The sequence below is a fragment of the Culex pipiens genome, chromosome 2 (genome assembly GCF_016801865.2).
Source record: "Culex pipiens pallens isolate TS chromosome 2, TS_CPP_V2, whole genome shotgun sequence".
Taxonomy (NCBI): domain Eukaryota; kingdom Metazoa; phylum Arthropoda; class Insecta; order Diptera; family Culicidae; genus Culex; species Culex pipiens.
The window spans coordinates 9,994,830-10,012,439 of record NC_068938.1 but is presented as its reverse complement, the minus strand read 5'-3'; the positions used below and the strand labels follow the sequence as shown (position 1 = coordinate 10,012,439).

The 17,610-nt window shown below is 37.4% G+C and overlaps 2 protein-coding genes across 2 annotated transcripts in view; both read left to right on the top strand.

The window, feature by feature from the left end:
• The window catches only part of LOC128092633 (uncharacterized), a 36,284-nt gene extending 22,403 nt beyond the window's left edge, over positions 1-13,881 (top strand). The window contains exon 2 of the mRNA XM_052706882.1: positions 12,847-13,881. Within this exon, the coding sequence (XP_052562842.1) occupies positions 12,847-13,156 (310 nt within the window). The 3' untranslated portion in view covers positions 13,157-13,881. The remainder of the gene's footprint in view (positions 1-12,846) is intronic.
• Positions 1-17,610, top strand: part of LOC120418713 (uncharacterized) — a 406,326-nt gene that overhangs the window by 5,497 nt on the left and 383,219 nt on the right. The window lies entirely within an intron of this gene.

Below are 17,610 nucleotides of genomic sequence, written 5' to 3'. Positions count from 1 at the left end.
CTTAAGTGATATTGATGTACTTTTTTGAAGCCGGATCTCACTTAAATGTATGTAAACGATGTCCGGATCCATCATCCGACCCATCGTTGGTTAGATAATTGAGAGACCTTTCCAACGAGTCCACAACATCGTAGATCTGGCAACCCTGTCTCGAGTTATGACCACTTAAGTGATATTTATGTACCTTTTTGAAGCCGGATCTCACTTAAATGTATGCAAACGATGTCCGGAACCATCATCCGATACATTGTTGGTAAGGTAATCAAGAGGCCTTTCCAACGAGTCCACATAATTGAAAATCTGGCAACCCTGTCTCGAGTTATGACAACTTAAGTTATATCTGTGTACTTATTTTTCTGGACCTAAAAACATAGCTGAAATATGTGTCCAAACCACTCATATTACCCATTGTTGGTAAAAAGTGAGGAAGGCATCAACCACATAGGTGGATTAAGTTAGTTTTTTTTCTAAAATTTATGCACCCTATGTGAATAGAACTCTGAAAGTTAGGAAATACAGTGGACTCTCTCATTGTCGATATTGAAGGTACCGTCTAGAGCGGAAGGTATCAAAATATAGAACGAAAAATCAAAGCATGCTTCTTGAAGGGACTGAAAAATGTATTGATAGCGGAAGCAATATTGATATCGATATATATTGGATCGACAGCCAGAGAGTCGACTGTATCTTCTTAAACCTTGAAAATATATTACTGCTTGGGTTTTGCCTTCCAAACTGAGGTAAGGCTATAATCCTGCTCGAAAAATGAACTTTTGAAAAACAGCTCGTAGACCTATATTCATGTATACCTATCGCCTCAGAATCGAAAACTGAACAACTGTATGTGTGTGTGTGTATGTATGTTCCCAAATTTCTTGCCAAGTTTTCTCAGCACTGGCTGGACCGATTTTGATCAAACCAGTTGCATTCGACTTGGTTTAGCGTCCCATACATCGCTATTGAATTGTTTGAAGTTTCGATAAGTAGTTCAAAAGTTATATATAAAAATGTGTTTTCACATATAACCGGATCTCACTTATATGCATGAAAACTATGTCCGGATCCTCCATCCGACCCATCGTTGATTAGGTTATCATAAAACCTTTCCAACGAGTCCAAAGCATTGAAGATCTGGCAACCCTGTCTCGAGATATGGCCACCTAAGTGATATTTTATTCCAGATCTAAAAGAAATATGAAATTTGTGTCCAACGGTTGGACTCCAACCCCATCATTGTTGGTAATGAGTAAGGAAGGCTCCAACCACATAGGTGGATTAAGTTAGTTTTTTTTTTTTTCAATTTACGCCAAATATTCAGAAATTCCCCATGAAAACGAAAGTTCTCCGATTGGGCTTAAAAATTTTCTGGTGGTTCCTTGGCCGAAATAAACAGGCCCGTATTTTTTTGTTTGCCCATCATTAGGGTGACCTACGCCGTGTTAGGGTTGTCCGAAAAATGGCAATTTTCGTTGATTTTTGCATCTTGAGTTGATCTTCAGCGCAAACGAAAGAGCTTTTAAAGAAATGAAGTTACAAGTTTCAAATATGTAGCCTAATATTTGAAAAGGTTAAATGAAAACTTAAAATGCTCTTTTGAAGGTCTCGTGACCAAAAAGCATATTTCTGAAATTATTTTCATCAGATTCTTTGGAAAATTTTCGTAACATGAGCATGAGCATGAGCATGAGAGACCACTCATGGTTGTCCTTCTCCGTTGCTGAACAGGACCATAATATCCCATCAGCACAACCGGTCACACGCTTCAACGATCAAATGATGTTTCCCTTATCAACAGCATGCATGAATGCGCTGAAAAGATAAAACATCACGATCATCAAAACTAGAGCCGGTGCGAATAGGAAACAGTCGTTGGCCACCAACGGCGCCCGCCATGTCAGTTTGTAGATCTCGAGGGAATCGGACGGGAATGTTAGTTAGCACAGGCTGCTACCAAGGGTGGGTTCTATACGATATCCACACCCCCGCTGTGCCGGAAAACTACTTCTACTTAGGATTTTGTTAGTGGGTAAGGGTAATGGCCAGGATTCAACATAGAGGATGATGATGCGACCCAATAATCAATAAATTTTGTTTAATGGTGTGATGTATTAAGCATTCTCAAGGCAAACAGTCGGAGTATGCGGATGAGACTATTCCCGGTTATTTGGTGTTGAGTTTAGCATAAATGATTTAATCTTAGACAGCCGGCTGTGGAAAGATAAAACCAACTAAAATGCGAAAACGCGAAACCGCCCGGATCGAAATACACGCACAATCCGGGGGACAACAAAGACGGAAACGGCAACGAAAATCCTGCGCGAGGACCGCGACGCACACCGTTCAAATTCTCCAACTCAACTCTCTTTGGAAAATTTTCGTAACATATAAAAAAGTGAAGTTATGTTTTCAATATTCCAAAATACGATTTTTTGAAAACAAAAACTGGGGTTTTCGTCATTTTTCCGTTATTGCGTACGGCGAATAACGGAAAAATGACGAAATCGGCAAATACAAGTTTTTTTTTTCACCAAAAATAGCGATAACTTAAAATTTCAGTGATGATACACATACATGTTTTGGTATCAAAATTTACTTTATTGAAGACGCAACTTTTGGTACCCAAACATGTAGTTATTAATCATAGTAGTTTTAGTGAAAAAAGTTGTTTTTTTTTTACCGATTTCGTTATTTTTCAGTTTTTGCGCGTGGCGCGTCGAAAAACACAGTTTTTATTTTGAAAAAATCATATCTCGGAAACGTACGGTTCGACATCGCAAATTTTTGGAAATGTTAAGGGGTTATATACATGTATATCGGCAAAAAAGTCAGAGGTTAGTATGAGCACACACATCAACTTATTTTTAATTCTTTTTTCATGGCATTAAAATATACATTTTCGCCTACTTTCAAAACAAATTTGAAGATATTTGGTTGCATCGTTGGCGAGATATAGCAATTTCATGTGAGCAATTTCAAAAAACGGGTGCCACGATATCTCAACATTGTCTTGACCAAATCGGCTCAAAATTTTGGTGAAGACTCGTTAAACCGACTCCGTGTGCATGACGAAGCCCGATTTTCAAAAAGTTTATTTAAAAAAAAAAGATAAAAATATTTTTGTGTTTTTCATACGAAAAATCGCTAGTTTTTGATTTTTGTTTTTTTTTTTAAAAGCTAATTTTAAAAATTGGGCTTTCTTGAGAGTCTTCACCTCAAATTTCAGCCAATTTGGTCCATCCCATCGCGAGATATCGTGGCACCCGTAAATCAACTCGGGGTTTAGAGAAAAACGCCAACAAAGTTTGACAGCCCGCTTTGCACATGGCAAAATTTTGAACTTAAATCGTCTCTTACTCTTTTTAATCATGACATATCTTCATAAAACTTTTGGGAATGATTAATAATCATCTGCTGAGTGGATTTAACAAATATTCTGTAATATAAAATTTTGTGATTTTCTACATGTATGTAACCCCTTAAGTGAAATTTTCCGAGGAATCCGATAAAAATATATATTTTCAGGCATAGGCTCTTTGGTCCAGACACGGCCAAAAAGTCATTTTAAGTTTTCATACGACTTTTTCAGATGTTAAGCTAGATATTTGAAACTTCGAACTATTTTTCCTTAAAAGCTTATCTAATACCCTTAAATCGGTTGAAATGGTGCGGAGTTATGATGTTTTGAAAATTTTTAAAAATACTGTACCTCGAAGCCGTTGCACCGTATCAAAAAGTGGTCACAGACAAACTTGTAGGAAATTGAACGGGCTTTCTGAAGAAAATACACTGAAACAAAAAAACACGCCACTTCTATGAGATTTATTGATTTTTAAGTTTAAAAGTTAAAATTTTAGGTGAAGTCACGATTTTTATTCGTTCAATTTTTTTGAGGATGTTACAAAAAGACTCACGAAAAATGCATATCTCTCCTAAAAAACTGTTTTTTTAAAGAGTGGCCTAAACGTTGAAATTTTTAAAACCGATTCCCCAGACAATTTTACATAAAAGTCTCCTTATTGACCAATGTTCTATGTCCAATCCTTGTAAAGATACAGCGGTTTTAAAAATAAAAATGATGAAAAAATATATTTTTTTGGGGTTTTTGGCAATTCTTAAATGAGCGACTCGTTTTTTCAGTCTCGAAATATTTTTACCGGAAAGCTTTCCCAGAAGTACCAGAAAAATTCCTAATTGGAGCTGAAATTGCTCTATAGTATTAATTTTCTCATTGAAAAGTGCCGGCGACAAAATTGGGCGAAAAGTTCACCGCCCGGAGATATCATAACTGTAATGATAAAGCATATTGTGATACTATCCGCCTAAAATTTGGGAAAATGTGGCTTTAATGTTGATTTTTTTTGTTACCCCCTCGACTAGAGCCGAGGAACGAAAACTTTAAAACTTTGGCTAATCATTTAAAAGAAACTGGGAATAAGTGTTGCAAACTATTTCGGAGTTCAACCCAGTTCAACGGACGTTCAAGAGCACTCAATTTTAAACTACCAGACCACAAACAAACACCCAATCTTGGCTATCAAGCGACCATCACCACGACTAGGAGATGGCGTCTCGTCGAGAAACAAATAGCACCGTATTTATTTTTGCATATCCATCAAAACGCGTTGCTGCTGCTACTTCTTCGTCGTGGGGATCTGATAAATTTACCGACGAGGGATGAAGATTTCAAAACATAATGCGTACCGCCACACTTAGCAGCAGTGATTAAATGCTGCTGCAGTTGAAGAAATAGGCAAAACAGAATCGTGATCATCGCTGTGCGAGGATAACATTTGGCTGGCAATAAAATTCACTAATTGAAGAGCTCCAGGTACTAATGGGATGATGATTTGGCAGATTTCCGTAGGAAGGTTTTTATTTTGTTGAGTCTTGTTAAGGAGATTCAATCCATCGAAGCGGAACGAAACATTTTTTATCTATTGTCTAAGAGGTGTGTAAATTATTTCTTAATTTGCAATTTGTATGAGCATTTGCATGTGTCGTCATATCAAATTCATGTCAATAAATTGGGTAACTTAATCCTCAATCCATTCCATCACGTACTCAATTTGACCCACATTTTATTCCGTTCCAAACGGACGTCGAAGCATCTTCAAGGACTGCAAGACTGCAGCAAGGTAAGATGCAATCGTTGAATGGGTGAACTATGGCCATTCCTCCTCCGACCGATCGTGATTGTAATATCTGATTTCTACGAGCCGATATCCGCGGCGTCACGTAAACCACGTAAATTGTCAACGAAGGTACGAGCGAATCCATTCACCCACGCAATTTTGAGAGTCACATGTGATGGCGGTTCTGCTCAAAAGATGATCTAATTGACTGGCAAAACAAACAATACCTTAATAACATTACTTAAAGATCCTACAAGAAGCAACGAGGATCACTTAGTGAATAATTACACGCTAAAAGGCACTGACTAAGACTTGCAATTTAAGCCGCAAAATTGCTCTCAAATTGGTTCATAATGCGGCGTTATAGTCGGCGCAAGCCGCATCCAACGGAAGTAGTCATTTAGAGTCAATCACAGAGAATCATCGCCACGTTCGTTCGACGATGATTTAACGCACTAATAGATTTCTCATTACCTGACTGGCCGGAGTTGATTTATCCTGTCGCCAAGTTGACCAATCTTCCGTCACATTACCGTTTGCTGTAGAGAGTGAGATATTTATGCGAATCGTTTGGGTAATTGATACACTCTCCGCGAGTTGGAAACAAGATATCACATAAGTCTGAGGGGGAGCCGGTTTCACTTGAGCTCAGTCCGGGTTCGAGCTTCGGTGGAAGCCGGTCGATAAAGGTGCTAAATTATGCTTGAAGCACTACGCAGGCTGCAGGTCGTAGCAGGCTTTGATCGGAGAAACTCGGTGACGTTGTTCTATCTTGTTGAATAATAAATAAAATGGCATTTGTTTCCTTTTGGAATTGATTAGATTATTTATATTGCCGTGAAACATATACCAAAAATCAAATTAAATACATTTACATCTGAAATTTATACCACAGAAATAAATAACGATTTATACATCGTAATTATTTGATAACACTCAATACAATTTAACTCTGCCTCTACTACGCTAAAAAATACATGGTTTTTTAAATTTATTTTAATTAAAAAAATATATCAGGGTGGACTTAAATATCTCGACAAACTCTTGCATAGTCGCGATTCAGATTCAACGGGCAAAAAGTCTGAATCTCGACTTCGTCGTGCTATCATGTCACACCCGCCATTTCGCCGTTCCGAGAAAAACACGTTTTAATGTTTGACCTTGAATAAACAAAAACGAGAGCACGCAATGTAAACAAAAACAAACACGTTCTGTTTGGCTGACCATTCTGTGCATTGTCCCGAAGTTTTGTTGAAGCTGGTTGCGGGAGTCCCGAGTTATAATTACAAATGTTTGCGGTAGTCTAACTTGTACGTGCGTCAAACGCGTTCTGACCTGAAATCCCTTTGGCCAGTTGTCGCACTTACATCAAATTTCAAGGAGTGACAAGATAGCACGACAAGATTGAAACTACTTCCACATGTAAAGTGACGAAAATGCACAGAGTTTTTTCGGATTTCGTTGAATATCTCAGGATTGAAATCGAATTTTGGGGATCTGTGAAGGTCAAAAGGTGAGGCATTGTGAGCTGCACAAAATGGCGTTCTTAACTCAATTTGGCCCAAAATGCACGTACGACAAGTTAGCACGACGGCGACGATCAGCTCCCAAAATATTGATTAAAATTGATTGGTTATATTTCGGGTTTTTCATGTAAAATTGTTTGTAGTGCTGCATTTCGATTGCAACCTGGCGCTTTAGATTTGACCTGACCTTTTCAAAATGACCTTAAAACTGCTGTAACTTTTAACCCTTAAGTCCAAACTAACTTATCAAAAAATAAAAAAGGTTATTTTGTGGGGCTCTAAAAGTGCACCGAACATTACATTTCTCTACTTAACTTAACCCACATTCAAAAAATTGATTTTTGGCGGATAGCTTTGATACTTTCTCTAAATTTGTACGTAGAAGGCGAAGATTGAAATAAAATTTTGATGTCTTCGACAAAGTTGCTTGGATTGGCAAGCTTAACAACTTTCTAAAATACAAATAAAATATTCCTGAAAAGTTAAATTTTCAAAAAAAAACCCTAACGTGAACTACCCTAATTTTTAACCAAAACAAAAGTTTCATCTTCAGTTTTACTTCATTTTCCACAGAATTTTGGGTCTGGACCACTTTGCATTGGTTTATGGATGGCCTCATTATCGGAATTATTTAAAAAAAAACGAATCTTTTTTTATTATTGCCTTTAAAAATTCCAAAACACCAAAAATTCTCAAAAAAAAATACGCGAAAAAATATTTGTGCATTTAAAACCTTTTCAAAAATTTGAAATTAAAAAAAATAGTCCAAATAGTTTTAAATTAAAATGAGTGGTAAAAATATTCAAAACGAAAACCTTCAAATAAATAATTTTTAATAATTTAAACTGTTAAAATTTATTTATTTGGAGGTTTTCGTCTTTGAAAATAAAAAAAAATACCTAAATTTTCGATCTCACTAGATTTTTTGGCCAAATGTTCCCTAGTTTTTGTTTAATTGCAATCGAAGAAGCTTCTGTTACCAAGCGATTAATGCAAAAGCAATATTTGCAAGGAACACCAAATGTCTATGAACCAGGCATTCACACAAATTGTAAAATTATTATTTCGGTAAATAAAATTAATTAAATTGAATTAAATTGAAAAAAAAATTCAAAAATTTCGATATTCCAAAATATCCATATCCATTTAGGCCGATTTTCGCGAAAAAAAACTTGTTGCGGTACTCAAAGATGCTAAATAAAATTCTCATCGCAGGTAAATGTTCCACTTCCATTTCCATTCTAATTTTGAAGTTTTGTTATAAAATATTTGTTTGCACCAACGATGCCAGATTATTTTATGGGAGATCTGTATTTTCTTAAAAATAAATCTGTATTTTATCTGTATCATGTCGATTTCGAAGCCATAGAAGATATTTTTCAAAATTTAACAGCAGATTTAAGCTTTTTAATCATATAAAAGCATTACTCAATAACTAAATTGTTGATATTTTTAAATATAATCATTTAAAAAATCTGTATTAACAGATTATGGTGTTTTCTGGGATCGGAAAATTTGTAAAATACAAATTAATCTGTATATCTGGCATGGCTGGTTTGCAACCTGATTTAAAAAGCCCGATCATGAAGGGAGGGGGGAGGCATAAACTTTGAAAAATATTTGAAACGGCTTTATTTTTTATTTAAAAAAAACTAAGAGATTTTTACTATTAAGCTTTTAAGAATTGTTTAAAATTTTAAGGTCTTCAATATTTTCTTTAAAACGTTTTAAACATTTTTTTGATTTTTTGTCACTAATTTGTTAATGGTTCATTTTATTTTATTGTGAATTTTACCGATCTAATCGTAAAACTGCTTATAAAATCGACATTGATTTTTGGAAAGTTTATTTACAAGTTGTTCAAAAATATGTTTTAGGATCATTTTTACTCGAGAAACATTTAACCAAATTCTAGCAAAAAGCTACATGTGACAAGATAGCATTACGATGATATGTTACCGATGGTCCGTAGTTCCACCGGAGCCTCTGCTTCGATCGCCGAAGATTTCAGCAAACCAAAACACACACAAGCCTGTAGAATCTTCACTCCGTTCTAAACGTCCGCTCCATGCCACAATCCAAACTCAACTGCCAATTGACATCTACTCTCTCGCTCCTCTTCGTTCGTTCGTTTGACAGATCTCTTCGCCTACACGCTGAACTTGCTTTACTCATTTTATGTGTTGGTTTTACACTTGGAATAACTCATAACTCTACATCTCTCTCCTTGTCCGACGAAAATAAACGTGAAAAAAATACTCCCTCTGATTCAACATTTATTAACAAAGTCTTACAACCACATATTTGTTGAGTAAAAAAAATACTTCAATCAAAAAAATCAAATTATTCGCTCTACAGCATTGCCTTGGCGTTCTTGATTGCGAGATTCCTACTCGAAACTAGGTATCCGAAGGCTTGATTGTTGAGGCAATTGCAAACCTCTTTTTATACCTTAGCTTCCATCCACCCCGGGATTCGAACCGACGACCTTTGGATTGTGAGTCCAACTGCCTACCAGTGACTCCACCTAGGCAGGACCCAGGGAGACGACTCCTACACCTGGACTGAGCTAACGACCTAACCTTTTTTAGGTTAGTCCGGGGCCAACATTTACTTCCCGTCCGACGGAAGGCGTGATCAGACAAATCTCGTCTCAAAATTTGCCACCGGGACCTTCTGGGATCGAACCCAGGCCGACTGGGTGAGAGGCAATCACGCTAACCCCTACACCACGGTCCCGGCATACTTATCTAACTTAATTTCCACAACTTTTAACACTTTAAATAACTAAAGATTGTTTAGTTCCAAAATAACCAAAATACTCACAATACTCAAAATACCAAAATACTCATGAAGAATCCTAACGGCAACTTTCAATTCAAATCGAATGCTATAATTATCAAAACTACTGCCCCTCATCTTAACCAAACTCTCTCACTCATTTTCAATTTGAAGCAACTCCAATACAGACCGAGCCACGTAGTCAAGTGGTAATGCTTCCGCCTAGTAAGCGGTAGATCGGGGTTCAAATCCCGGCTCGGACCAATCTCGTCCCTTCTGGATTTTTGCTTAGTAAAGTGAAGGTAGTGTATCATTACAAACTGGACCTTATCACGACACCTTAGGAAGACAACCTATGGAATGTTAACATTATCCTTTACATGATAACATTAAGTTAATTTATAAACTGTCACTGAATCCGCTTTGTAAATGCCGGCCCCGATACTCTTCACGGGTGTTCCCCTCAGGAGCAGGGAAAGATTTACTTACAACTCCAATACATTCTTGACAGGCATCAACCTGAACTAAAATTGCTTATTGAACATCTCTTCCAAAATGCGTCTGTTGAAAGATTTTGTCACGAGTCAGAAACATAGTGAACCGTCGCGCTTCCGAAAAACTAAATAAGGCAGTTCAACATTCTATCCGTCTTGCATAAATACAAGACGTTACATAAGTGCAATATGATATCCCTTAACCAAGCCAAAGAAACTTCTTTATCAAGACTACCTACTCTCAAATACAGAGGCTCTTATCAATCATTCCTTTCTCTGACCGCATTCACCAACGCTCAATCTACATAATACCTGATGGGAACTTCTTCTGAGATACAATCAAAACTTCTCCACTTCACCTTCACATGCTGTCAACTGTCTTCTTCATGGTTTATCGAACTTACTGGATGCGCAGTTCTATGCTGACACATCATAGCATATAGGTGTTGGACGCTCCTTTCCCCTTCACGGGACAAGACAAAAATTAACATAAACCGTCCTCAGCCATTCCTCGAGAAGCCCCGCTCTTCAACTAAATTTGTCAATAACTGACACATTCATCCTCGACGGGCCGTATCCAAACTTTGTTTTACTACAAAGTCCTCCGTCTGTCAACGCAAGTTTCACTTGAAGCAACTTCAAAAACATGCCTGAATGGGTTTAGGAAACACCGTCAATTTATCGAAACCTTCCGTGTCCTTTGTCTCACTGACAACCTACAAATTTCACGACCACCACACAAAAGTCATTCATACATTCTATATGAACTCACATACAAACAAATAAGGTCTGCCTTTAGTTACAAACAAAACCGAAGTCAACCGCAATCCAACCCGAACTCTTTCACAATCTTGCTAATCAGGTTGACTCCATCAAGTCAGCACAATCTGCTTAATCACTTATTCAACTTCCCTTGGCGCAACTATCAGAGCCACCAACAACAAAATAAGTATGCTGCATCACGCACACATTCAGCCAAGTTTGTTAATAAAAGGCAAAGAACAGCCAGTAGTTTAACGGAATAGAAACTCGCGCTGAGAACAAATCATCCTGGACACCAAATCAAAAGCTTCTCTGAGTAGCTTCACCTTGTGCCCCGCTTTAACGTCAGCAATGTTTTCCATGTTTCAAGTCAGAACAATTCAATCACATGTCACACCACCTCAAATGTCAAGCTGTCAAACCTCTCGCACTGTTTTCGAAAGTCAACTCAAGCATTTCCTCCTCCGGACGAAATACACTCCTTATTCGATATGCGGCCATCGGTCACACCATCTTTAAATTCATTCACATATCAATAGTTGGGAATCCCAACCAGAGACCTAATCAGCGGATACTTTCTTCAGCCTCTGCAACTTTCAAAGCTGCAAACAATTCATCAACATATGTACTGCATCTTTGCCACTGTCTGTCCCTTCGGCCTTCAACCGATTTCGCTCCTGTCTGGCCAAAATGACCGGACCACTCCTTCTTTGACTTGGCGCTTCGGGCTTCAACCGGTCCCGCTCTTCTGTTCATGTGGCGCTTCGGGCTTCAACCGGTCCCGCTCTTTTGTTTATGTGGCGCTTCGGGCTTCAACCGGTCCCGCTCTTTTGTTTATGTGGCGCTTCGGGCTTCAACCGGTCCCGCTCTTTTGCTTATGTGGCGCTTCGGGCTTCAACCGGTCCCGCTCTTTTGTTTATGTGGCGCTTCGGGCTTCAACCGGTCCCGCTCTTTTGCTTATGTGGCGCTTCGGGCTTCAACCGGTCCCGCTCTTTTGTTTATGTGGCGGCGCTTCGGGCTTCAACCGGTCCCGCTCTTTTGTTTATGTGGCGCTTCGGGCTTCAACCGGTCCCGCTCTTTTGTTTACTCTCAAACAGCAAAATAAACATCAACAAAACAAATCAATCGGCCTCGACCAGGAAGGTGCTGTGTCCTATCCCTCGCCTAGACCAGACCAAAATCCATGATAAAACTGACAGACCAAATCTGTCAGACCAAGACTGTCAGACCAAAGAGCAAAAAGTAAACAATCTTGGTCTTCGATTTAGGTGCACACAAATCAAGAAAAGAAAATTTGAAAAAGAATTTTATTTTTCCAATTCAATGACTGGGTTTGGACTGCAAAATTGAATGTATACGTCAGAAAATGATTAAACAGTGCGGCGTCCTGTACACCGACAATTAAATAAGCAGTTAAAAGCCTTAAACTTCCATTTTAATTTTAGATCGCGTTTTCGGTTTACACCTGAAAAATCTTGAAATTATTTATACGGATTTGTGATTCCTCTCTTTCCATCATTCCCTTGGCCTCGACACTCTTATCCTTTTGCGCCTTTACCATGTTTTCCTCCTCACCAGGATCAAAACATGTCCTAGGTCATCCACTAACTTACCAATCGCAAAAGCAAAAAAAAAATCACCAGAACAAACTAATTGATCGTACCGGCTGCGCCAATTGTAGAATCTTCACTCCGTTCTAAACGTCCGCTCCATGCCACAATCCAAACTCAACTGCCAATTGACATCTACTCTCTCGCTCCTCTTCGTTCGTTCGTTTGACAGATCTCTTCGCCTACACGCTGAACTTGCTTTACTCATTTTATGTGTTGGTTTTACACTTGGAATAACTCATAACTCTACAAAGCCCACGTGAACGCGAGTGAGCATAGATTAGTATGATTAATTGAGGAAAATTGCCCACACGTCTCTGCATCGCTACAAGTGCAACATAAATAATAGCATTTATCGAGAATAAATTTCCCAATCAATTACAGGTTGTTTGCAGCTAATTATACGCCGTTTACGATTTGCCATTTTTCACCGCGTTTGACGGTTCGGCGCCATAATCGCGTTGTACGATGCCCCATCAGCTGTCAAAAATTTATGGCAAATGCAAACTAACCTAACTTTTTTTTTGCTTGCTTCCCTCAGGTGGCTCATCAAGCTGCTGGTCCTGCTGCAGACGGTGCTGCTGGCGGTGGGCGGCCTGTCCCGGTACGCCCATCCGGCCGTGCTGGAAAACGACGCCCAGGAGGCGCTGCTGCCGGACTATCTGCGCAATCCGTTCTACCGGACGCCGCGGGTGGCAAACGCGCTGGCCCGCTTCAGCTGGTTCGGCCCGGGCGAGGAACCGGTCCGGGAGCGCCACGCCGAGAAGATCTCCCGGGCGGACATCTACAGCGTGCTGACCCACGCCGGATTCGTGCCACGGCGGTTCCACGGGTTCAATCATCACTCGTAAGGGAATTTGGAAGGATTGTGGATTAATTTTGGAGTCGCGTCAACTTTCTGTGAATTTGACAACACTGCTGTCAAAATGACGTTTGGCTACACGCTCATTCGACAACACTTAAAATAATCAAAGTTTAATTTGTGAAGCCCAAAAATCGTGTAGGTGCTTTAGTTAAGCTGTAGAATGTGTCCAACTTTTGAAGCAACTGCCAAAAATGGGTTATTTTTTAGTAGCAATGTAAATAGACAGCGTTTAGCGCCAGTTAGTTTCAAAATAGCCATTTAGACGATAAATTGTTCTGTTATTTTCTGTTTAGGGTAAAATCAAACTTTAGCCTAGCCCCTAGCGTAAATCTAGCGTTAAGTAAGACCCACAATGTTTCGTGAGCGAGTGCGCGTGAAAATCGGTACCCGAAAATTTGCAGTTTGATCGACTCGAATTAATTTTAAGCATTCGCACCAAATTTCTACTCTCCAGGTCTGCAACAAAAAGGTGTTCAATGCCTCTGTTACATATTTGTAAATTTGCAAACAATCAACAAACCAATTGTTGCACAATGACGTAAAAGCGACCGAAATAAATATGGGAGGGAGGAAAAGAGGGTGATTTCAAGAGAGTTATCTTACTTTTCAGCAGCTCGACTTAAAACTCTGTGAAACAATCGTTCAACGAGCTCTGAGAAGAAACACACAAAAAAAGAACAGTGACCAATAAATTGAATGGTTATTATAGGCGCCGGTGCGTTTTTTGTTTATCTGACCAATTTGAAGATAGCAGCCATTTTCGTACCGTGACGAACGCAACGCAGATCTTCGTCGTTTTTTTTTGTTTTGTTATGCTTTATTGACCATTAATCACTACCATTAAGTGCGCAGAGTTGGGAAAAAAGTTTAAGAATTGACGGTTTTAAAGCGCGGAGAAACATAATTGCTCACGACTAAACGGTCGACCCCAGTCTTTCGGGGAGGTCCAATGAAACCAACCATTATTTACCAACCTATTACTTCTAGCTGGGAACCTATTTTGGAATGGAGTTGTAGAAAAAAACAACCTTGCGCGGTTCTGATCAGAGTGTTGCGAAAATAGATTGGGAGGTTTAGTAAGAACGTACGCAACTTGGAATGGATACACAAATGATGGTAATATTCGTCAGGAAATGGTGACAGATGTTGTGGCTAAAAAAATGAATAATTTTACCCCAGAAAATGATGAATTTTCATCAGTTTTTGATGAATATTCATCAGGTTCACATTTTTACACATTTTTTATGTAATATTACTCAAAAAAAGAGGTGATATTCAACCTACCAAATTTTCAACATTCCAAAATTCAACTTTTTTTTCTGTGTAGAAAGCAATTCCCCATGAAATCGTTACGTTGTCCGTTCGGGTCAAAATTTAGGGTGAGGTTCTATGCCTGAAATAATTAGGCCGAAATTTCTTTATTAACTATGTTCAAATATTGTCTCTATGGAACCGAGATTTCCAAAACACTCTAAGTTTTCATACAATATTTTGAAGGCTACACAAAAAAAAATGATGGTAATATTCATCAGGGAATGGTGACAGATTTTGTGTCAATAAAATGATTAATTTTACCTCAGAAAATGATGAATTTTCATCAGTTTTTGATGAATATTCATCGGGTCCACATTTTTACACCTTTATTATGTAATATTACTCAAAAAAGAGGTAATATTCAACCTACCAAATATTCAACATTCCAAAATTCAACGTTTTTTTTTTCTATGTAGGTTTTTGAAATTTAAGCTTGAATTTAGGATTGAAAGCCCAACTATATCAATGCTACCGGAGCTATAAAATAGGTAGAAACGAAGCAGAGTAATGTGATTTATTGTTAAAAATAGGTTTTTGCGAAAATCGACGAAAATGTCCATTTATCGGAATACCCTAACACGGCTAGAAATCCTGTGAACAAATCCGGTAACTCTATGTTTTCAAATTTGTAAATATATGTTTCTATTTAGAAATGTTTCCAAAATCGTCAAAAAAAATTTTCGATTTCGCTGTAAATGTTTTAAAATCGACATCATTGTGTGTCTAGGTCAATCATGGATTACACGTTAAAAAGATAATAATAAAATCCATTGAATACTTTTTACTATTCTTAAAACCAACCCTGATAGTGATTTAAATTCCCTAAATTTTAGAGTCAACTTCTTAGCAAAGAATTTGTTGTTGAAAGAGTTATGTTTTTTTCGCCGAATTAATGATCGTTGAGAATAATTGCAAAAAACAAACATTTTAATAAATCCAGATTTATTTGCAATGTCAATCAATTATAAAAACAATAGACATTTCCTCAAAATCTTTTTGCTTGTTTTTCAAATTAAGGCTTATTTTTGAAATATTTTAATTCAATAGATTTGAAAATTTCACAATGTTTTTATTTTTAACATTGAAAATAAATAAATATTTGTCGGAAGGCGAATTGGAGAACGCTGGAGCAATACTTAAAGAAATCTACCGGTTTCCATTTTTTGTATTTTTTTATTTAACTCAAACTTTGTCCTGCCCTTTTACCAAAAAACCATTTGTGCCATTGCATTGCACGGCGCACAAAAAGTTGAATTTTTGAAGGTTGCAAATTTGATAGGTTGAATATTGCCTCTTTTTTTAGTAATATTACATAAAAAATGTGTGAAAATGTGAACCTTATTAATTTCATCAAAGAGGTAATTTAAAAATCATCACTTAGTAAATTATAATTTTCTCAATTTCAATTCTTTACAATTCTCTATTTCGACATCTATTGGTTCGATTTTCAAATACTCAAAAGGATAGCTATAATAAATTCTACAAATTTTGTATGACCCAATGTCACCCCAACTGATTATACATTTTAAAAAACTTTGAAAATTCAATATCTGTTTAAAAATTCATATCTCTGTGAAATTTTTTTACCAAGCTTCTCTGTCACGGTGTATTTTTCCGAAAACATTAAGATAAATAATTCGGCAGGTCTGATATTTGGCACCATGAAAGAAGGGTTCTTTCCCGACATTTTGCGGGGTCCGGCGAAATATTTCGTTGGGGGTCTAGAGCAACTTTCTTTTGAAGATTTTTTTTCGATTTTATAGGATTTTTCTTCACAAAAGTCGATAGAAATCGATGGGTTCATGTTCATATTCATCAAATTTCTGATGAATGTGCCTCAAGCGACTCTAAATTACATATCTGACCTCAAATCAAAAGTTTCCAACCCAAATTTATAAGATTTTTAGCTATCTTTGAAATAACCCCAACATTCAAGCTGGAAACCTCAAAACGACCGAATAAAAATATTTTCTTTGTACAATTTGTCATAAAAATACAGCAACAGAATGGCCGGATACAAATTCGACCTTAAACCATTGCTAAACTCAGAGTATTTCATTTAAATTCTATTTATTACCCAAAAGGTTCCCAACATTATTTTTTCAATCCTCTGCCATACAACACTAAAATATTTTAAAACATTTTCGAATCAATCACATTGTAGAGAACAGTTTTCTGAACAATTTCCATATAAAAGTATCAATTTTGGTTCAATATAAGCAGAGATATACCCAATTTCGTAAAATAAAAAGTGTCTTTCTCCAAAATGTCTGGATTTAATTCCCATTCAAACGATGAACACTGCCTGCTATGATATTTTTAAGGATGAAAACATTAGAGATGCTCTCCTCTCTCGCGCACGAAAGATCGGTAAAAAGAATCTAAAGAAATCATCATCTTGATTATTCGGCGGAACATCTTTTCAAGTACTACCCTTGCAAGTGTAACGTCACACGTCGAAAAATGACCTGTCACATTTTGTCGATGGGCAATGTGTGTAAACAAAGTGAATTAAAAAAAATCACAAAAAAATCATCAGCAGATTGATTTTCTTGGAGAATTTCGGGAGCGATTTTCTTTTGCATGATTTGCCTTCTCTCTCTTTCGCGAGTGAAGAAAGTTCGCAAGCGAAATTGATTTTTTTGCGATTATTCCATCCCTGCATAGGAGGTGGAGGCTGTTGCAAAAAGATGTTGAGATTTTGAAAAAAATCCACTTTTAACAATAATTTGCAAAAGTTATGAGAAAAAGTCAAACCAATCTTAGATGTATATAGCACATTTTAAAGTGCTTTAAAAGACCTTTCGAATGCATTTTAGAGAGTTAGAATTGATCAAGTTTTACGAAAATCCGAGCAATTTTAGGTTTTTTTATGTTTTTTGGACCTCAAGTGCCCGTTTTACCCCACTTCCCCTGGTCGTAGAGGTTTCATATTTGACATGAACTCATCTCATGTATAGACAAACAAACGCTGAATGTTTCATACAAATCGGAGCAGCTCGATTCGACCTGTTTCACATTGCAAAAAAAAGAAATACAAGCCATAGTTTGGAAAAATGCATTGTATACTAGTTGCGTTGTTTAGCAATCAATTGTTTCCAAAATATGTAAGATTAGACGAAAACA